Consider the following 22,504-nt stretch of genomic DNA (forward strand, 5'->3'; position numbering starts at 1 on the left):
AGGCAGACACAGGCAGACCAGGCTGCCAAGAAAAGACAGGATATGCTCTCACTGCAGTCAGGGAGTAGTTGAGACAGAGATGCACTTCCTCACAGCCTGTGGAAAATATCAGGGCATCAGAGAGAATTTCTATCAAAAATTCTCACAAATATGCCCTGAATTCAGAAATCTGACTGACAACCAAAAACTCCCATTCCTACTGGGGGAGGAGAGAAGCTGTGTAACACTGGCGGCACACTATGTTACAGCTTGCCATGAACAGAGGGACAACCAGTAAACTAAGACAAGAGTATATATAAACAAGGCGAAAATATATTTATAAACTCAGGGATATACCTGTTTATACACTGTATGAATGGAACCGCGTTTATGTGTTCAACCATAAATGTATTTTGATGCTTTGGCAACATAAGATGTACCTTATCATGCCAATAAAGCAATTTGTATTGTATTGTATTGTATTGAGAGGCGAGAGTATGTGTTGGGGGCAAGAGACAGGAGCGGGGCATCAAAAGGCGAGTGTGAAGAAAGAGAGGTGAGAGTGAGCAGTAATTGGCGAGTGCGGAGGTGAGTAGGGATTTATTAAGGATTGAGAGCCATTTAGTGTCTGATTTATAACTTAGAGATTTCGGGACACCGGTTTCAAAGGCAGATCAGTAGCAGCTGTGACCTGGGCCCAACACCCGGAGAAACCACAGCAACACGCTCGCAAAATCAGCAGAAGCACCCTGGGTTGGTGACTGTACCTCGTGTTAGTTCAGCTACCTCACATCACCGAGCCCAACCACTCCTGCCTGGGGGCTCTCTCCCTCTGGGGAAAGGCCTAGTCCGGCCTGTACCCAATACTTCACCATAGCAACCGTTGCCTGTCAGCGCTGAGTATCAATCAGACTGAAGGGAAATCAATCCTTCCACTTATTGCTGGGAAATCTGCTGCTCCCGGGTGCTGGGGAACAGGCGTCCGATCCACAGGGTGGCGCTGTTGCTTAATCTTTGGCTGACAAAATTTAGGAGGCTGTGAGTTCTCTGGTGCGAAGGCCTCCTCAAGGGATTCAGCACATCAGGGAAACAGAGTTAGCATTAACTATGGTAAAGAAGATGGAAGATTTTTGGGGGGTGGGGGGTGGGGGGAGGGGAGGGGGACCACATTCTACTCAAGATATGAACCCTAACTCTCAAAAAAATGCACTTAGTTATGTTACCTGTCAGAAAACATAGTTATCATGACTAGAGGAGCTCAGATTGACTGGAGAAGTTGGGGTTGTTCTCTTCAGAGCAGAGAAGTGTAAGAGGAGATTTGATAGAGGCGTTCAAAATTATGAAGGGTTTTGATCGAGTAAATGATGAGAAACTGTTTCCAGTGGCAGGAGGGTCGGTAACCAGAGGCTGATACCTGGGATGGAGGGTCGGTAACCAGAGGCTGATTCACCAGAGACTGATACCTGGGATGGAGGGTCGGTAACCAGAGACTGATACCTGATACCTGGGATGGAGGGTCGGTAACCAGAGGCTGATACCTGGGATGGAGGGTCGGTAACCAGAGACTGATACCTGGGATGGAGGGTCGGTAACCAGAGACTGATACCTGGGATGGAGGGTCGGTAACCAGAGGCTGATACCTGGGATGGAGGGTCGGTAACCAGAGACTGATACCTGGGATGGAGGGTCGGTAACCAGAGACTGATACCTGGGATGGAGGGTCGGTAACCAGAGGCTGATACCTGGGATGGAGGGTCGGTCGCCAGAGGCTGATACCTGGGATGGAGGGTCGGTCACCAGAGGCTGATACCTGGGATGGAGGGTCGGTCACCAGAGGCTGATACCTGGGATGGAGGGTCGGTAACCAGAGACTGATACCTAGGATGGCAGGAATGACGTATGAGGAGAGATTGGGTCGATTGGGCTTGTACTCGCTGGCGTTTAGAAGAATGAGAGGGGATCTCATTGAAACTTATAAAATTCTGACAGGACTAGACAGACTAGATGCTGGAAGTAAGTTCCCGATGGTCGGGGAGTCCAGAACCAGGGGTCACAGTCTAAGGATAAGGGGTAAGCCATTTAGGACAGAGATGAGGAGGAATTTCTTCACCCAGAGAGTGGTGAACCTGTGGAATTCTCGACCACAGAAGGCAGTAGAGGCCAATACATTAAATATATTCAAGAAGGAGTTGGATATATTTCTTAAGGCTAAAGGGATCAAGGGATATGGGGAGAAGGCAGGGACAGGGTACTGAATTTGGATGATCAGCCATGATCTCATTGAATGGCGGAGCAGGCTCGAGGGGCCGAATGGCCGACTCCTGCTCCTATCTTCTATGTTTCTATGTTTCTATGACACAGATTGAAGATAATTGGCAAAAGAACCAGAGGCGACATGAAGCGAGTTGTTGTGATCTGGAACACGCTGCCTGAAAGGGCGGTGGAAGCAGATTCAATAGTAACTTTCAAAAGAAAATCAGATAAATGATTGAAGGGGAAAATTTGCAGGGCTCTGGTGAAAGAGCAGGGGGGAGTGGGACTAATTGGAGAGCTCTTTCAAAGAGCTGGCAGAGGCACGATGGGCCGAATGGCCTCCTTCTGTGCTGTAAGATTCTATGGCTCTATGATCATAGGAGCTTCAGGGAGACTGATGTGCATTTTTCATCATCCTGGAATGGCCCCATTCATTGCAGTCAATGTCAGAAATTGAAATTCTTAGCAAAGGTTACAGAAATCAGCTCATTTTATTTGGAGAAGAGCAGAGTTTGAGCTGCTCCAATCATCGCTTTTGAGGCTTCAAATCCCGTGGAACATAAGCGAAAAATGAGGAAGTGAGAAGGGAAGTCAGGGCGAGCTTTTTCAGACAAAGGGTGACAGAGCATTGGATGAGGTCACCAGGGAAGGACATTGAAGTAGATCGGAGAAATGGAGTCAAGAGGCAATTGAGACATTTCTGCTAAGAAAAGAGATTGAGGGAGATATAGGGAGAAGGTGGATAGGTGGGGTTGAGGAATATGGGGAGGGATTGAGGGATATGGGGTGGGATTGAGGGAGATGGGGTGGGATTGAGGGATATGGGGTGGGATTGAGGGAGATGGGGTGGGATTGAGGGATATGGGGTGGGATTGAGGGATATGGGGTGGGGTTGAGGGATATGGGGTGGGGTTGAGGGATATGGGGTGGGGTTGAGGGATATGGGGTGGGGTTGAGGGAGATGGGGTGGGGTTGAGGGATATGGGGTGGGTGAGGGATATGGGGTGGGGGTGAGGGATATGGGGTGGGGGTGAGGGATATGGGGTGGGATTGAGGGATATGGGGTGGGATTGAGGGATATGGGGTGGGATTGAGGGATATGGGGTAGGTGAGGGATATGGGGTGGGATTGAGGGATATGGAGTGGGGTTGAGGGATATGGGGTGGGTGATGGATATGGGGTGGGATTGAGGGATATGAGGTGGGATTGAGGGATATGGGGTGGGATTGAGGGGTATGGGGTGGGGTTGAGGGATATGGGGTGGGGTTGAGGGATATGGGGTGGGATTGAGGGATATGGGGTGGGGTTGAGGGATATGGGGTGGGATTGAGGGATATGGGGTGGGGTTGAGGGATATGGGGTGGGGTTGAGGGATATGGGGTGGGTGAGGGATATGGGGTGGGTTAAGAGAAATGGGGTGAAGGTGGGTAAGAGAGGTGAGGTATATGGAGAGAAGGTGGGGGTTAGGGTTAGAAAAGTGTAGACTTTGGAGATTGAAATATTTAAAATTATAAAGGGAATAGATTGTGTACAGGTGGGCAGATTTTTTTTATTTGAATTATTTGAATTAGGTTAAGTTAGGGAGAGAGGGGAACGGCATATAAATTATGTAATAAGCATAGAGCTAGTTTGGATTTCAGAAGCTCTCCGTTTCACAGAGGGTCAATGATATTGCAAATAAGGTGCTGGCTCATGCATTGACTGCCGATTCGCTGTAAATGTTTAAAAGGGAGCTGGACAAGTCCCTGGAGGAGACCGGTATCACTGTGTGCAAAATGCTGGTGGGACGTTGGATGATGTATCTTGAGGTCGCTTTTATCTCGTGGAACACTCCCAGGGCAGGTACAGCACGGGTTAGATACAGAGTAAAGCTCCCTCTACACTGTCCCATCAAACACTCCCAGGGCAGGTACAGCACGGGTTAGATACAGAGTAAATCTCCCTCTACACTGTCCCATCAAACACTCCCAGGGCAGGTACAGCACGGGTTAGATACAGAGTAAATCTCCCTCTACACTGTCCCATCAAACACTCCCAGGGCAGGTACAGCACGGGTTAGATACAGAGTAAAGCTCCCTCTACACTGTCCCATCAAACACTCCCAGGGCCGATACAGCACGGGTTAGATACAGAGTAAAGCTCCCTCTACACTGTCCCATCAAACACTCCCAGGGCAGGTACAGCACGGGTTAGGTACAGAGTAAATCTCCCTCTACACTGTCCCATCAAACACTCCCAGGGCAGGCACAGCACGGGTTAGGTACAGAGTAAATCTCCCTCTACACTGTCCCATCAAACACTCCCAGGGCAGGTACAGCACGGGTTAGGTACAGAGTAAATCTCCCTCTACACTGTCCCATCAAACACTCCCAGGGCAGGGACAGCACGGGTTAGATACAGAGTAAAGCTCCCTCTACACTGTCCCATCAAACACTCCCAGGGCAGGTACAGCACGGGTTAGGTACAGAGTAAAGCTCCCTCTACACTGTCCCATCAAACACTCCCAGGGCAGGGACAGCACGGGTTAGATACAGAGTAAATCTCCCTCTACACTGTCCCATCAAACACTCCCAGGGCAGGTACAGCACGGGTTAGATACAGAGTAAATCTCCCACTACACTGTCCCATCAAACACTCCCAGGGCAGGTACAGCACGGGTTAGATACAGAGTAAAGCTCCCTCTACACTGTCTCATCAAACACTCCCAGGGCAGGTACAGCACGGGTTAGATACAGAGTAAAGCTCCCTCTACACTGTCCCATCAAACACTCCCAGGGCAGGTACAGCACGGGTTAGATACAGAGTAAAGGTCCCTCTACACTGTCCCATCAAACACTCCCAGGGCAGGTACAGCATGGGTTAGATACAGAGTAAAGGTCCCTCTACACTGTCCCATCAAACACTCCCAGGGCAGGTGCAGCATGGGTTAGATACAGAGTAAAGCTCCCTCTACACTGTCCCATCAAACACTCCCAGGGCAGGTACAGCACGGGTTAGATACAGAGTAAAGCTCCCTCTACACTGTCCCATCAAACACTCCCAGGGCAGGTGCAGCATGGGTTAGATACAGAGTAAAGCTCCTTCTACACTGTCCCATCAAACACTCCTAGGGCAGGTACAGCACGGGTTAGGTACAGAGTAAAGCTCCCTCTACACTGTCTCATCAAACACTCCCAGGGCAGGTACAGCACGAGTTAGATACAGAGTAAAGCTCCCTCTACACTGTCCCATCAAACACTCCCAGGGCAGGTGCAGCACGGGTTAGATACAGAGTAAAGCTCCCTCTACACTGTCCCATCAAACACTCCCAGGGCAGGTACAGCACAGGTTAGATACAGAGTAAAACTCCCTCTATACTGTCCCATCAAACACTCCCAGGGCAGGTACAGCACGGGTTAGATACAAGTAAACCTCCCTCTACACTGTCCCATCAAACACTCCCAGGGCCAGTACAGCACGGGTTAGATACAGAGTAAAGCTCCCTCTACACTGTCCCATCAAACACTCCCAGGGCAGGTACTGCATGGGTTAGATACAGAGTAAAGCTCCCTCTACACTGTCCCATCAAACACTCCCAGGGCAGGTACAGCACGGGTTAGATACAGAGTAAAGCTCCCTCTACACTGTCCCATCAAACACTCCCAGGGCAGGTACTGCATGGGTTAGATACAGAGTAAAGCTCACTCTACATTGTCTTGCTACAGTTTACCTGACATTTCCCTTTTAACGGCAATATTGGCAGGACACGATGTACTGGTGGGTGCTGCAATCCCATGGCTTGTGTAGACATCCAAATGGCTCGTGGAAAGAGGCAACTGGAGGAAGAGAAATGGGACAAAATATGATGATTACACCTGGGATGTTGGAATTTAAATTATACCACACGGGCTCCGCCCCTGGCCAAAGTGCAGTATCATTACTGCACCTTAAAACCGACCTCTTTGACCAAGCTTTTGGTCACCTGTCCTAATATCTCCTTATGTGGCTCGGTGTCAGAGTTTGTCAGGTTTACGCTCCTGTGAAGCGCCTTGGGACGTTTTACTACGGTAAAGGTGCTATATAAATGCAAGTTGTTGTTGTTATTGCACCAACTATCAGGATTAAATGGTTCTGCCTCTACCTTAGCCACATTCTCACCCATCGCACCTTCCCTTACTCCAGCTCTTCCTCACCCAACTCTATCTTATCCTCACCCCTACTCTAGGCCTGCCTTGGCCCCCCGCACCGTCCCACTGTCTAATTCATTGGCTGGGAATTTGTTGGAATGTTTCGGTGTAACGATGGTGTAAGGACGGAGTTGTGTCATTTTGTTCTGAGGAAATTCGCACGTGACTGATTTATGCCGGTTTTGTGCCGAAACATCATGAGGTGCGAATTTCCTCAATCGGTTCATTCGCTCCCGAGTTACATCCGTCACTCAGCTCATTAATATAGCCCCGCCCCCATGCAAAAGGTCAGAGCATGTGAGTTTCCTGCATTTACACCGGTGCTGAACCAAGGTAAACTTACACCCAAAACTTCAGGTGCAGCTGGACCCCAAGTTACTGTTCCTGGTGCCTGTAGCGATTTTTTAAAGCAATTGTTCTTCATTTCTCCATACTGAAACCTGCGTGGTATTTTCAATATCTTTATGGTGTCAGATCTGTTACGTTAAAAAGGGAAACGTTTCCACGATTACATTTTCTTAAACAAGTTGTGTTTAATGGGCATAAATGATGGCTTCAAACTTCAATTTTCAGAACCTCAGTAGGATAAGCAGGGCCTGAAAGAGGGAGGAGGGCAGATATTCCGCGCACTCCTCGGGCCACAGTTGTTAACATCGGGGGTTTGCTGATATGATTCTCATGAACTGTCGGCATAAGTTGCGTAGAATCTGACGTAAACTTTTGTATGATTTTGGCATAAGTCAGGTCAAGGAAGACCTGGGCCACTCTCAGAGTGTCAGCCGTGGCTCAGTGGGCAGCACTCTCGCCTCAGAGTCAGAAGGTCGTGGATTCAATTCCCACTCCAGAGACTTGAGCACACAATCTAGGCCTCCACTCCACTGCAGTATTGAGGGAGCGCTGCACTGTCGGAGGGGCAGTACTGAGGGAGCGCTGCACTGTCGGAGGGGCAGGACTGAGGGAGCACTGCACTGTCGGAGGGGCAGTACGGAGGGAGTGCCGCACTGTCGGAGGGGCAGGACTGAGGGAGCACTGCACTGTCGGAGGGGCAGTACTGAGGGAGCGCTGCAGTGTCGGAGGGGCAGTACTGAGGGAGCGCTGCACTGTCGGAGGGGCAGGACTGAGGGAGCACTGCACTGTCGGAGGGGCAGTACTGAGGGAGCGCTGCACTGTCGGAGGGGCAGTACTGAGGGAGCGCTGCACTGTCGGAGGGGCAGGACTGAGGGAGCACTGCACTGTCGGAGGGGCAGTACTGAGGGAGCGCTGCACTGTCGGAGGGGCAGGACTGAGGGAGCGCTGCACTGTCAGAGGGGCAGTACTGAGGGAGCGCTGCACTGTCGGAGGGGCAGTACTGAGGGAGCGCTGCACTGTCAGAGGGACAGTGCTGAGGGAGCGCTGCACTGTCGGAGGGGCCGTCTTTCAGATGAGACGTTAAACCGAGGCCCCGTTTGCTCTCTCAGGTGGACGTAAAAGATCTCATGGCACTATTTTGAAGAAGAGCAGGGGAGTTCTCCCCGGTGTCCTGGGCCAATATTTATCCCTCAACCAACATCACTAAAACAGATTATCTGGTCATTATCACATTGCTGTTTGTGGGAGCTTGCTTGCTTACTTCCACTTGTGGGGCATCCAAAACTGGGGATTGTAAATATAAGATAGTCACTAATAAATCAAATCGGGAATTCAGGAGAAACTTCTTTACCCAGAGAGTGGTGAGAATGTGGAACTCGCTACCACAGGGAGTGGTTGAGGCGAATGGCAGAAATACATTTAAGGGGAAGCTAGATAAACACATGAGGGAGAAAGGAATAGAAGGATATGTTGATAGGGTGAGAGGAAGAGGATTGGGAGGAGGCTCGTGTGGAGCATAAACACCGGCATGGACCAGTTGGGCTGAATGGCCTGTTTCTGTGCTGTACATTCGATGTAAGCTTGGGGTCACCTTCTCTTCATCTACCTCATGCTGATTGGGTCCTGCATTTTTCAGTTCGTACAGGTTCTTCCACTCTGAACCTGCCTGTGAGCAGAGTCTGGGGAGCGGGCAGGGAAGTGGCTTTGAGCCCAAGATCAGCCCTGATCTTATTGAATGGTGGAGCAGGCTCGAGGGGCCAAGTGGCCTATTCCTGCTCCTATTTCTTATGTTCTTATAATGCACACCTGGCTGGGAACGGCATCGTACTCAGTGACACTCAAGTGTTGGCCTTCAGTAAGGGGGCTGGAGCCGGCCCAGGCGAGCCCTCCCTACAGCAGATCAGCAGAGGAGTGAGAGAGCCTGCGCCCAGACTTCACACTGATACACCATGGCCCGTGAAATTCTCATCTGATCTCAGCAGCGTACAAGAATTCTCCATTCACAAAACTGACCGCCAACTCCATCAGCAACCAACAGCTTTATGCAAGGCTTCGAGTGGAGTGCACGGGCCGCTGTGAATCAGCAGGAACTCTCCCTCAGCTGTTTGTAAACATTGCACCATTCTGCAGGGAATTTCAACTTCAAAGATGTGCGGGTTAGGTTGATTGGCCATGATAAAAATTGGCCCTTAGTGTTAGGGGGGATTAAATACGTGGGGTTACGGGGATAGGGCTTGGGTGGGATGGCTGTCGGTGTAGGGACCGGGTGCTAGGGTTTGGATGATCAGCCATGATCTCGTTGAATGGCGGAGCAGGCTCGAAGGGCCGAATGGCCTACTCCTGCTCCTAGTTTCTATGTTTCTATGTTTCTTGCTCCTGCTTTTTAACATTCAGAAGCTCTTTACTTTTTAAAAAAATCTTCAGCCCCTGGAGCCTGTTCCTCCATTCAATTAGATCGCGGCTGATCTGCATCTTAACTCCATCTACCCGCCTTGGTTCCATTACCCTTAATACCCTTACCCAACAAAAACCTAGCGATCTCAGTTTTGAAATCTTCAAAGTCTGTGCAACCTGTCTTCATAATTTAACCCTTTTAGCCCCCGGGGTATCATCCTGGTGAATCTGCGCTGCTCCCCCTCCAAGGCCAGTATATTCGTCCCGAGGGGCGGGGCCCAGAACTGGACACAGCCACTCCAGGTGGGGTCTGACCAGAGCTCTGTGCAGCTGAAGCATCACTTCCACCCCTTTGTATTTGGTAAAGAGTAATGCATAGGTCTATGGAAATGATCCCTCCGACTGGGAAATGCCTCCAAAGGGGCCATCCCCGGTCTGTGCGGAGTTATCTGATCACATCGCTCACTGCAATTGTTCGGACTACCGGGCTAGAGAGGGCCTGTGGGTGGGATCGGGCACAGCCGTGATGCCTCCCATGGTTGGATAGCATGCTGGCACCAGCTTCCCAGGTTCACAGCTGACGAATGGCCCCTCGGCTGAGCTAAAGAGAGGCCGGCGATCCTGCCTTGGAATCCCACACGGAGTCAACACCTTCAGGACAGGAGAAGGAAAAATCTGAGGTGGAGTCAGAGCCAACTGGTTCTTGGACTCGGTGCCAGTGAGTCCTGATGCAGCGAACCTCTCACCACTCGAGGCAGTGATCTGTAAAAAGTCCCATCAGCTGCTTTTTTTAAACACACAACACACAACAGGGAGCCGGCTACCAAAGCCTTGCCACCCCCGGAAGACCAGGTGCTCACTCTGTCGACCTCCGACGTAAGGGGTGTTCTACGCGGAGTGAACACACGAAAGGCTGCTGGACCGGATAGCATCCCTGGACGGGTACTCAAGGAATGTGCTGATCAGCTGGCTGATGTCTTCACTGCCATCTTCAATCTGTCATTAGCCCAGGCAGTAGTCCCTACATGCTTCAAGCCCGCTACCATTATTCCTGTGCCAAAACAAACGGCTGTGACATGCCTGAACGACTATCGACCTGTCGCACTCACACCCATCATAATGAAGTGTTTCGAGAGACTGGTCCTGGCTCACATCAAAGCCAGTGTTCTCACCTCCCTTGACCAACACCAGTTTGCCTATCGTGCAAACAGATCAACGGAGGATGCAATCACAACTGCTCTACACTCTGCACTGAATCACTTAGATGGTAAAGAGACCTACATCAGAATGCTGTTCATAGACTACAGCTCAGCATTCAACACTATCGTCCCCAACAAGCTGGCCACCAAACTCCACACTCTTGGCCTGAACACTTCCCTCTGCAACTGGACCCTGGACTTCCTAACAAACAGACCCCAGTCTGTCAAATTAGGTAACCACACCTCCCCCCCCCCCGACCCTGAACACGGGGGCCCCACAAGGATGTGTGCTGAGCCCCCTCCTCTACTCCCTCTTCACCCACGACTGTGTGGCTGTTCATGGTTCCAACACCATCAAGTTTGCAGATGATACCACGGTAGTAGGCCAGATCACCAACAACGATGAGTCAGCCTACAGGGAGGAGGTCCAGCATCTCGTGAAGTGGTGCGCCAATAACAACCTGGCCCTTAACATCAAGAAAACCAAAGAAATCATTGTGGACTTCAGGAAGTCTAAAGGCGGAAGTCACACCCCCATCCAATGGGGCTGTGGTGGAAAGGGTGGACAGCTTTAAGTTCCTCGGAGTCCACATCACGGAAGACCTCTCCTGGTCCCTCAATACCTCCTCTCTGGTGAAGAAGGCCCACCAGCGCCTATATTTCCTAAGGAGGCTGAAGGGATGTAACCTGTGTGGTAAACCACTGTTAACCTGTACATGCCTGTGTGGTAAACCACTGTTAACCCTGTACAAGTCCAGGCATGTCTCAGCCCCTGGCTCCACCCCTAAGCCCGGGTATAAAGGTGACTCACCACCCTTCCCCCGGGAGCTCTTAGGATGGATTCACTAGCAGAGGCATGCTCTAGTTCTTAGTCAATAAAAGCCTACTTCATATAAGTCCATTTCATAGTCTTTGGTATTGTTGATAGCGCATCAACCTGTCACCCCTGATCCTCTCTAACTTTTACCGCTGCGCAATAGAGAGCATCCTGACGAACTGTATCACAGTATGGTATGGCAGCTGTAGCTACTATGACCGGAAAGCCCTGCAGCGGGTAGTCAAAACTGTCCAACGCATTACCGGCACCCGGCTACCGACCATAGAACACATATACCAGAAACGCTGTTTACGGAGGTCACGGTCCATCATCAAAGACCCTACCCACCCCAGCCACAGTCTGTTCGCCCTCCTGCCATCTGGGAGACGCTACAGATGCATTCGCACCCGTACGACCAGATTTAGGAACAGCTTCTTTCCCAGGGCTGTCATCCTACTGAACTCCACAAATAAACTCTAAAGCCTGCACATCTGCCAATGCACTTTATTATGGTTATGTTTATGTTAATGTATTACAAGCCAAATGTATGTTGAATGTTTAAATGTCTTAATCTAAATGTACACTCTCGGGAGCCGCAAGCCTACATTTCGTTGTACTGCACTTGTGCACTAACAATGACAATAAAAGTTGATTATGATTATTATTATTATTCAAGGTGAGCTGCAACCGCACTCGATCCGACCCGGATAAACCATCTGATAAAGTGACTCCAGCCGCTGAGACCCTCAAAACTCAGGGAACACCGGTTGAAACGCTGAGGTCACTGGTCACAACGTCAGGTTACGCACTGTCCATTGGGTCAGCCCACACACAAAGAGGCAAACGTCCCCTCTCCGCTGCTGCCGGGGGCCTGACGTGAGAAAATAATGCTCTCTAAAGGCTTATGTTCTATGTGTGTGTCTGTCTGTCTGTCTCTCTCTCCCTCTGTCTGTGTGTGTGTGTCTCTCTCCCCCTCTGTCTGTGTGTGTCTGTCTGCGTGTGTCTGTCTGTTTGTGTCTGTCTCTCTCTCCCTCTGTCTGTGAGTGTGTGTATGTGTCTGTCTGTGTGTCTGTGTGTGTGTGTCTTTCGCTCTCATTCCAGTTTTGCTCTCTCTTTGATCACTCTATCTCCATTCTGATCCTAGCTCTGTATCTATCACTCTTTCTATTTCAATTTCTCTCCACTTCCATCCTCTCCATCTCTATCTAACTCTTCAGTCCCTCTTTGCTCCATTTTTGCCCCTCTCTCATTCTGTCTCTATTAATCTGTCTCTTCCTCCATCACCTCCTTACGTCTCCATTCCTCTCTCTTTCTTTCTCCATCTGTCTCGCTTTCTTTTTCTAATATACAGCTACATTTCTTTCTGTCACTGTTGCAATGTACGAAACATGGCAGCCAATTTGTGCACAGCAAGCTCCCACAAACAGCAATGTGACAATGACCAAATAATTTGTTTTAGTGATAAATATTTGCAGAACACTGCGGAGAACTCCCCCCTGCTCTTCTTCGAAATAGTGCCATGGAATCTTTTACATCAACCTGAGAGAGCAGACGGGGCCTCGGTTTAACGTCTCATCCAACAGTGCAGTGCTCCCTCAGTACTGCCCCTCCGACGGTGCAGCTCTCCCTCAGTACTGCCTCTCCGACAGTGCGGCGCTCCCTCAATACTGCCCCTCCGACAGTGCAGCACTCCCTCAATACTGCCCCTCCGACAGTGCAGCGCTCCCTCAGTACTGCCCCTCTGACAGTGCAGCGCTCCCTCAGTACTGCCCCTCCGACAGTGCAGCGCTTCCTCAGTACTGCCCCACCGACAGTGCAGCGCTCCCTCAATACTGCCCCACCGACAGTGCAGCGCTCCCTCAATACTGCCCCACCGACAGTGCAGCATTCCCTCAGTACTACCCCTCCGACAGTGCAGCGCTCCCTCAGTACTGCCCCTCCGACAGTGCAGCGCTCCCTCAATACTGCCCCTCCGACAGTGCGGCGCTCCCTCAATACTGCCCCACCGACAGTGCAGCGCTCCCTCAATACTGCCCCTCCGACAGTGCAGCGTTCCCTCAGTACTGCCCCACCGACAGTGCAGCGCTCCCTCAGTACTGCCCCTCCGACAGTGCGGCGCTCCCTCAGTACTGCCCCTCCGACAGTGCAGCACTCCCTCAGTACTGCCCCTCCGACAGTGCAGCGCTCCCTCAGTACTGCCCCTCCGACAGTGCAGCGCTCCCTCAGTACTGCCCCTCCGACAGTGCAGCGCTCCCTCAATACTGCCCCTCCGACAGTGCGGCGCTCCCTCGGTACTGCACTGGAGTGTCAGCCTAGATTTTTGTGCTCAAGTCTCTGAAGTGGGATTCGAACCCACAATCTCCTGACTCAGAGGCGAGCGTGCTCCCCACTGAGGTAGGGCTGACACCTGGGTAAATAGGTATAGATAACAATATAATTTAAAACAGGATGAATACAGGTTCAGCACTGATCTATTGTGAAGCCTGCTGCTAAACTATGATCTCATCATACATGTTCCCTAAAGCTGGGCTGATGAAAGTTTGACTCAGTCGTGGGTCAGTTACACATAGTAACTCGATCACACAGCGGATGGCATTGCGTGTAGGCAAGCAATGCAAGAGTTGGTCTCGCACCACTTCAGCTCCACTCTGGCTGCAGTACAACAACAATCAGCATGCAAAAACCCTCAAAAACATCACTGGTTAAAACTTCTCTGTGTTGTCAACGGAACTGTGTGTTCCATTTTCTCTTCGCTGACATTAAAAGATTTAAACTGGCATTTCAACAGCAGTGATCTCTGGTCGGTCCAGAGAGCAATGGGGGGCCAAGGAGACAATGTATAGAGAGAGAGAGAGACAGAGAGACGGGCAGACAGAGAGAGAGAGAGAGAGAGAGAGACAGGGAAAGAGAGAGATAGATAGACAGAGAGAGAGAGACGGGGAAAGAGTCAGAAACAAAGACATAGAGAGAACTACAGGCAGGATAAAGAAACAGAGAAATCAGTAACAGAGAGAGAGAGAGCTACAGAGAAATAGGAGCAGAGAAAATACAGAGGAAGATCACAGAAAGACACGGAGGGTGGGGGCTCAGGGAGGAGGCGTAAAGAGAGAGAGAGATCCAGAGCAAAACACAAAAAAGAAAAACAGACACAGATTCTCAGAGAGAGAAACAGAGACAGAGGCCAGAGCTTATTGTAGTTCTTGGCCCCTGTCAGAACCTTCAGGAGATTTGGGGAGAAAATTAGAGAGGCAAAAATAAAAACGAAGAGTGTAAAATCTATTATCCGTTCAACAAAAGTGTGCACCACATGCATGCTGCGGCGGAGCTTGAAACACACAGTGGGTTCAAAGATTGAAGCTCAGAAGCGGGCTTTAACAGAATGCACCCATACTGCGCCATCGCATTGTCTCAATCCAATGGCTCAGCGATGGATTCGCCTTTTGTAGTTTGCTGGCAGAGGTCTTACCCGCTGGAACTGCTGAGGGTTTGGAACCTCAAGGATAGCAATGGTTCTGCTTTGCTCCTTCATGCTTTTGTTGTCTTCAGAGACCGGCATTGCTGGGAAACCAGACGTAGCGGCTCAAGGCTACCACTAACGTTGGGGAGGAGAGTGCGAAAACTTTAACCTTCACCTCCCCCCACCCCCCAGCCGCCACCCCCCTCCCCTCCCTCTCGGACTTTCAGCTCTTTATAGGGTGAGAAGAAACAGCAGTAAGAATTGTTAATGTTTACATCAGAGGCTTTCAAAAAAAAACGAGATTAAGCAAGTCCCTAGTTTGCAACGGGTCAAAGATTGTGCTGAGTTGATGAGGTTAGAAGCAAGGAACTGTGCAAGAAACTCAATATCCCCTTTCTTGCCAAATACTTCCTTTCCCCTCAACAGCTTGGAACTAAGTCGTCCCAGAGCAGAATCCTGCTCCCGCTTGTGGTGGTGACGCACTTCACACACCTGGGCAAGGTGGAGGAACGGTTTTCCACCTGGGTGGTGAACTTTCTCCAGCCTCCAACTTTGCTGTGTTGCAATACTTCTTGTCAGCCTGCGGAACTGTAACCCACCATGAGTCAGCAATCTGGATTTTGTGCCAAGTTTGAACCTTGCTGATTCTGGGTTCTTCTGTGGAGAGCGCGGTGTGTCAGGACTGGGCTGACGGAGCGAGCAAACTACAAGCCCTTGCTGCAGATCAACGGGAGTAGACATTTTGAGAGGGTGGGTCTTCAGGTTAAAAACTCTTGGCGACTCCTAAGGGCCTTCCCCAGTTTCCCATTTGGGACAAGAAATTGTTGTCCCATCGTTGTATGTACTGCCACATGGGTCAGAACTGGAGCATTGGCTCCAATATATCATCAAGTGCTAAATTATTACGTTTCTTATTCAGAAGAATTTAGAGTCTCACCAGTTATTCATTTCTGATGGTGATGAAGCATGGACAACCAAATGGATAGGTGAGTGCACTCCCAAAACAAGCGCTCTACTCGGAGCTCCGTCACGGCAAGAGAGCCCCAGGTGGGCAGAGCAAACACTTCAAGGACACCCTCAAAGCCTCCTTAATAAAGTGCAACATCCCCACCGACACCTGGGAATCCCTGGCCCAAGACCGCATCCGGGAAGGCGCCGAACACCTCGAGTCTATTCGCCGGGAGAAAGCGGAAGCCAAGCGCAGGCAGCACAAGGAGCGCACGTCAACCCAAGCACCCCACCCACCCGCCCCTTCAACCACCATCTGCCCCAACTGTGACGGAGATTGTAGGTCCTGCATTGGACTCATCAGTCACCTGAGAACTCATTCTTAATGTGGAAGCAAGTCATCCTCGGTTCCGAGGGACTGCCTAAGAGAAGAAGATTAATACCTGCCATTCTATGGCTGTTGCCTGGACATTTCTCAGTCAGGTCCGAATTTCTAGCCACAGGCAGCAATCCTCACAGACTTACTAAACATTGCAGTCTAAAGTTAGCGACAGCACATAACATCAGGTTTGGCAGATTGATCTTAATGTCTGGTGTTATGGTCCCTACACACTGCCTACTCTCCTTAATCTGGACTACTTTGACTCTGCACCACCTCATTCAGGACTCTGCTGCTCACATCTTGCCCAGCACTAAGTCCAATTCATCTATCCCTTCGTCTTCTCCAACCTCCAGGGCTCGCCATGCTCCCACTCACTGATTTCTGGTTCAATGGCCAGGGAGGGGGAACAGAATCAGTGGCAAAGGTGTGGAGATTGTAACGGGGCCGCAACAATGATGGCTTCAGTCTTCCCAATGTTCAACTGGAGGAGATTGCAGTTCACCCAAGACTGAATGTAGGACAAACGGTCTGACAACACGGAGGTAGTGGAGGGGTTGGGGCGAGTGTTGAAGGGGTCGAGGCGGGGTCGAGGCGGGTGTGACGGGGTCGAGGCGGGTGTGACGGGGTCGAGGCGGGTGTTGACGGGGTCGGGGCGGGGTCGGGGCGGGTGTGACGGGGTCGAGGCAGGGTCGGGGTGGATGTTGACGGGGTCAAGGCAGGTGTGACGGGGTCAAGGCAGGTGTGACGGGGTCAAGGCGGGTGTGACGGGGTCAAGGCGGGTGTGACGGGGTCAAGGCGGGTGTGACGGGGTCGAGGCGAGTGTGACGGGGTCGAGGCGAGTGTGACAGGGTCAAGGCGGGTGTGACGGGGTCGGGGCGCGTGTGGCGGGGTCGAGGCGACTGTTGATGGGGTCAAGGTGGGGTCGGGGCGGATGTGACGGGGTCGAGGCGGGATCGAGGTGAGTGTGACGGGGTCGAGGCGAGTGTGACGGGGTCGAGGCGAGTGTGACGGGGTCGAGGTGGGTGTTGATGGGGTCGAGGCGAGTGTGATGGGGTCGAGGCGAGTGTGACGGGGTCGAGGCGAGTGTGACGGGGTCGAGGTGGGTGTTGACAGGGTAGAGGCGGGGTCGTCGGTGTACACGTGGCTGGAGATACTTTGGCTACAATCGGATGAGTAAGAGTAGAACCAAACGAGGGCAGTCCCACTGAGCTGGACAACAGAGCAGAAGCCTGGGTGGAGATATGTGTGTGGTCAAGCATATCAAAGGCCGCAGTGAGATCACGGAGGATGATGAAGCATAGTGCACCATGGTCACAGAGTCAGCACACTTTCCCATATCAAGCTGGGCTGGACCACTGACTGCTGGAGATGCATATCGCTGAACGAATAATGGTGACCCAACAAGTTAAGCAATCTTTCCATCTCATCGCTGGACCCAACTTCATCAACAAATTGCGATCACTTCAGTTGGCAGCAGTTAGCGTCTCGGACAAATGTGACAAGAGTTGGCCGGCACAGGCTGGTAACTGCATCAACTGAGCAGCTGTCTCACACTGACAGACTCAACAAGTCTTGGCTGTGCTGCTAACAACAGCTTCGGGTGATCTCGCTCATTCTACGGGGCAAATTCTCTGACTTAGCGCAGACTTTGTACGTGACAGTCAGCGGGGCCAATCTGTAGCCCAATTAATTCTTCTTCCGTTGAAATTAACATGTGGGTAGCAAATCAGGTGACATTCTCGCTACGGGACTGGGCAAAGCTCCACTCGTAGAGCATGAAATCATTACAGTCGCCCCTACATTCTTCTGTCTGTGGTCATTCTCAAGTCAGCCCCGCACACCTGCAATCTATAATTGTCTTGACTATCTGGGGAAGGTTTTCAGACACCCGTAGGATGGAAATGGGGCCATAACGCCATGAAAATGGCGGGCACATGACGTACCGCTCCCCGCTGACGGTCAGGCTGACGCTATACTCCAAAAGGCCTCCCGCTGCGCAGCCGCAATGCCTGCCCGAGGTTGGCAGTAGGAGCTTTTTAATATGAAAATTGGGGTGTTACCACTTTCATAGGACCCCCAATTGTGTTTTTGGACTGAGCTGAGCTGACGGTACGCCCTGCGCAATCCGCCCAGTCTCAGCCGGACGGCCAGCCAATGCCAGGCCCAGAAGGTAAGTTCACATTTATTGATCCACTGTTTCGGCCGTGACTCAGTGGGCAGCACTCTTGTCTCTGAGTAACAAGGTCGTGGGTTCAAGTCCCACTCCACAGATGATCACGTAATCCAGGCTAACACTCCAGTGCAGTACTGAGGGAGCGCCACACTGTCGGAAGGGCAGTACTGAGGGAGCGCCGCACTGTCGGAAGGGCAGTACTGAGGGAGCGCCACACTGTCGGAAGGGCAGTACTGAGGGAGTGCTGCACTGTCGGAGGGGCAGTACTGAGGGAGCGCTGCACTGTCGGAGGGGCAGTACTGAGGGAGCGCCACACTGTCGGAGGGGCAGTACTGAGGGAGTGCTGCACTGTCGGAGGGGCAGTACTGAGGGAGCGCTGCACTGTCGGAGGGGCAGTACTGAGGGAGCGCCACACTGTCGGAGGGGCAGTACTGAGGGAGCGCCGCACTGTCGGAGGGGCAGTACTGAGGGAGTGCTGCACTGTCGGAGGGGCAGTACTGAGGGAGTGCTGCACTGTCGGAGGGGCAGTACTGAGGGAGCGCTACACTGTTGGAGGGGCAGTACTGAGGGAGCACTGCACTGTCGGAGGGGCAGTACTGAGGGAGCGCTGAACTGTCGAAGGGGCAGTACTGAGGGAGCGCCGCACTGTCGGAGGGGCAGTACTGAGGGAGCGCCGCACTGTTGGAGGGGCAGTACTGAGGGAGCGCCTCACTGTCGGTGGGACAGTACTGAGGGAGCGCCTCACTGTCGGTGGGACAGTACTGAGGGAGCCCGCTGCACTGTCGGAGGGGCAGCACTGAGGGAGTGCTGAACTGTCGGAGCGGCAGTACTGAGGGAGCGCCGCACTGTCGGAGGGGCAGTACTGAGGGAGTGCTGCTCTGTTGGAGGTGCCGTCTTTCGGATGAGATGTTAAAACAAGGCCCTGTATGCCCTCTCAGGTGGATGTAAAAGAGCCCAGGGTACTATTTTGATGAAGAGCGGGGGAGTTCTCCCCAGTGTCCTGGGGCTAATATTCATCCTGCAATAAACATCACTAAAACAGATTATCTGGTCATTTATCACATTGGGCCAGAAATTCGCGGCCAGAAGCGTGAGTACGGTCGGGGTACTCACGCATCTGGCCGTTGGAAATGCCGGCGTTCAGCAGGAACAGCGCATGCGGGGAACGCCGGCATTTCCAGACCCGAGGTCTATTCACAGCGCGTGCGACTGCACAGGCAGCGCTTGCGCAGTGAACTTTGTGGATTTCAATGATGGATTCAGTGAGGGTAAGTCCTTAGAAGTTACACTTGAAAAAAGCAAGTGTAAAGTTGTTCATTGGCTGCGGAGGAAGATATATTTTATCGTGGAGCTTCTGAAATGCAATATTTTTGTTTGGGAAAGGGAGGGAAGTTATTTTAAGAAATTTTAAGTAAGTTTTAAAGTTAAAATTTTTTTTTTTTAAAGGGTTTTCAGAACGGTAGGTAGAAGGAGCAATTGTGGCTGTGTGAATGGAATGTGAGAATGAGTTATGTATGTATGTCCACATATATTCCTTTACGTATATGTATGTATGTTTTATATTCCTTTACTAATGTGTATGAATGTATGTTTTTAATTATGATTTTCCAATAAGTTACTTTCTCTGAAAGTCATAATTAAATACATTCATACACATAAGTAAAGGAATATATAGATAACACGCAAAGGAATATATACAGGCATACATACTTTCAGAAGCTCCACGATAATAAATATCTTCCTCCGCAGCCTCTGGAGCAACTGTACCCATGCTTTTTTCATGTGTAAGTTGTAATGACTTGACCTCACTGAAAGTATTAATGAAAGCGGCGAATTATACTGCGCACGCGCTGCCTGTGCAGTCGCACGCATTCTGCCTCTGAACCCCTTCGTTCAGAGGACAGGAAATGCCGGTTTTCCCCACATGCACTGTGCATGCTGAAAACCGGCATTTCATCCAGCCAGATGCGTAAGTACCCCGACCGTACTCGCGCATTTGGAAGGGAATTACTGGGCCAACATTTTACATGTCAATAAAATGAAAAATTTAACAATTGCACGACTTGCCCCCTCGCATCTGCGACTGAGGGTCCAAGGAGGTGCATTGCGCAAGAGGTCATCATCGTACGTATCCTCACACTGTTCCCTTTGGGGAACTGTATGAAGTGGTGGAAGGATTTATGGCCGTGATTAACGCTCATTCCGTGACCGTAACCATCTTTGAACCAGCCATTAGGGTGGTTAGTCCTATGGCGGGAGGGTTTTACGGGCTCCCACAACCCATCTGAGGGGGGGGGCCACCAACACCCACGGACGCAAGTATCCCGCTGGATGTCCACCCAGAATTTAAAGTTGGAACTCCGACTCCACTTGCCGGGACTGTCTGGAGTGGGGTTCAAAACCCTACTCCTTCTGGCCCAGCGGCGGGGATGCTTACTGCTACGCAAAAGGCCCACTCCGCACAAAAGGTGACACCCATACGTTTCCTGCGCCTTTTCCCTCCCCGTGACTGGAGCCCTATGCTGCCATTTCACGTTGCTAATCGGATTGGGCCTTTGTCATAGCGGTAGGATCCCCGCCGCTGGGCCAGATCAGGGTAGGGTTTCGAACCCCGCTCCAGACAGTCCCGGCAAGTGGAGTCGGAGCTCCGGCTCTAAATTCTGGGTTGACATCCAGTGCGATATTTGCGTCCGTGGGGGTGGGTGGCCCCCCCTCCTTGTATAGCTTGTGGGAGCCCGTAAAACCCTCCCGCCATAGGACTAACCGCCCTAATGGCTGGTTCAAAGATGGTTACGGTCACGGAATGAGCGTTAATCATGGCCATAAATCCTTCCACCACTTCATACAGTTCCCCAAAGGGAACAGTATGAAGACACGTACGACGACGACATTGCTAAATAAATAAATGGAATTTAAAAAATTCTTTTAGGGCTTTTAAAAGTCTTTAAATTGCTTTAATTCTCTTTAAAACTACTTCAGATTACTCAAAATAATGTAAACATTTTAAAAAGTTTATAAAAGTTACCAAAATCTTCAAAAAACTTCCAAAAACCTATTTAAACTGCTGCTTTGCATGTAAAAATGCTTAGCAGCTTGACAGAAACATTGGGGGCGTGTCCAGTGAAACGGAGACCTCAAGGGGCATGTCTCACTTGCACTGCACGCTCCAGGCTTCGCGCTGGCTGCACTCCTGGGCGGCGTGACGTCATACGCTGCCCGGGATTCTTCTTTCTGTTTCAGCAAGTGCAGGCGTCCCTGGAGCTGATCGGCAGGAGCGCGGGGTAAGTGCAGAAACGGGGCTGCAAGCCCCATTCAGCAATTTCTGGCCCATTGCTGTTTGTGGGAGCTTGCTGTGCGCAATTTGGCTGCCGTGTTTCCTACATTACAACAGTGACCACATTTCAAAAGTGCTTGATTGGCTGTAAAGCGCTTTGGGACGTCCTGAGATTGTGAAAGGTGCTATATAAATGCAAGACTTTATTTTTTATTTTTGTGGGGCTGCAGGATCAGCAGCTCCTCCGGGCTCCACAAAACCCCCTCGGGCTGCTTCCAAACCGGGTCCTCCCTGATTCCTGCGACCCATTCCCCCAACCTCCACCACCGCTCCAGGACCTGTCTGTTCTGGGGCCAGGCCTGATCTCGCGGTGGGACTGCCCCGGGGTCCGCAGGCCACATGTTACCAAAAATCGGACCTCAAAATGGACTAAGCCCCCCCGCCAGCACCATCGGGCGTCTGGACAGCCCACCCCCCCGGAAACTGCACCGAGAGAAACTCTGCCCCTCTCTGCACAATGCCACCACACACCAGCTAATAGAATTAATAGTCTGTCACTTCAGAAGGGCGCACTTCAAAGTCTGTGCCACACTTGCTCGTGATTGCCTCAAATATCATATTCATGAAGCTGTAACCGATCACAACCAAACAGACCGGGAACTGACCAATGAACAAGCAATATTCGAAAGATAAAGGAAGCAATTAGTCTCTACCTGACCTCTGGAGGTTCCTACTCGCCAAATCTAGACTCATTGGGGGTCATGTTCACCTTCACTGGTAAACCGGTGGAGCGAATCCATCGCCCCGTATAGAACCCACTCGACGTTAATTTCTATTAAAATCAATGAATTGATCAATATTGCTCATGACTGATGATCAATATGCTGTTGTACAGCGTCCACTAATGAGATGATTGGAGGACTGGCTGGGAGGAGTCGCTCTATTTCCACTCAAAACCTTCCTCACTGGTGCCATCAACGGTTAAGAAATACAACTTCTGGTTATTTCAGCTCCAGGTGCAGAGGATGAATCACAATTCTTAGCAAAAGTCTTTTTAAACTTCATTGCCAAGCGCACCCCCCAGTCCCGTATCAGAAGGCTTGTTGACATTTCA

At 51.1% G+C, this 22,504-nt stretch overlaps 1 protein-coding gene across 1 annotated transcript in view; it reads right to left on the reverse strand.

The window, feature by feature from the left end:
• The window catches only part of LOC147104987 (transcription factor EB-like), a 47,341-nt gene that overhangs the window by 14,585 nt on the left and 10,252 nt on the right, over positions 1-22,504 (reverse strand). Inside the window, exon 4 of the mRNA XM_086011773.1 lies at positions 5,942-6,047. Within this exon, the coding sequence (XP_085867899.1) occupies positions 5,942-6,047 (106 nt within the window). The remainder of the gene's footprint in view (positions 1-5,941; positions 6,048-22,504) is intronic.

Source organism: Somniosus microcephalus, chromosome 18, assembly GCF_052327205.1.
Source record: "Somniosus microcephalus isolate GS21.2 chromosome 18, FLI_Smic_1.0, whole genome shotgun sequence".
In the NCBI taxonomy this organism is placed as follows: Eukaryota; Metazoa; Chordata; class Chondrichthyes; order Squaliformes; family Somniosidae; genus Somniosus; species Somniosus microcephalus.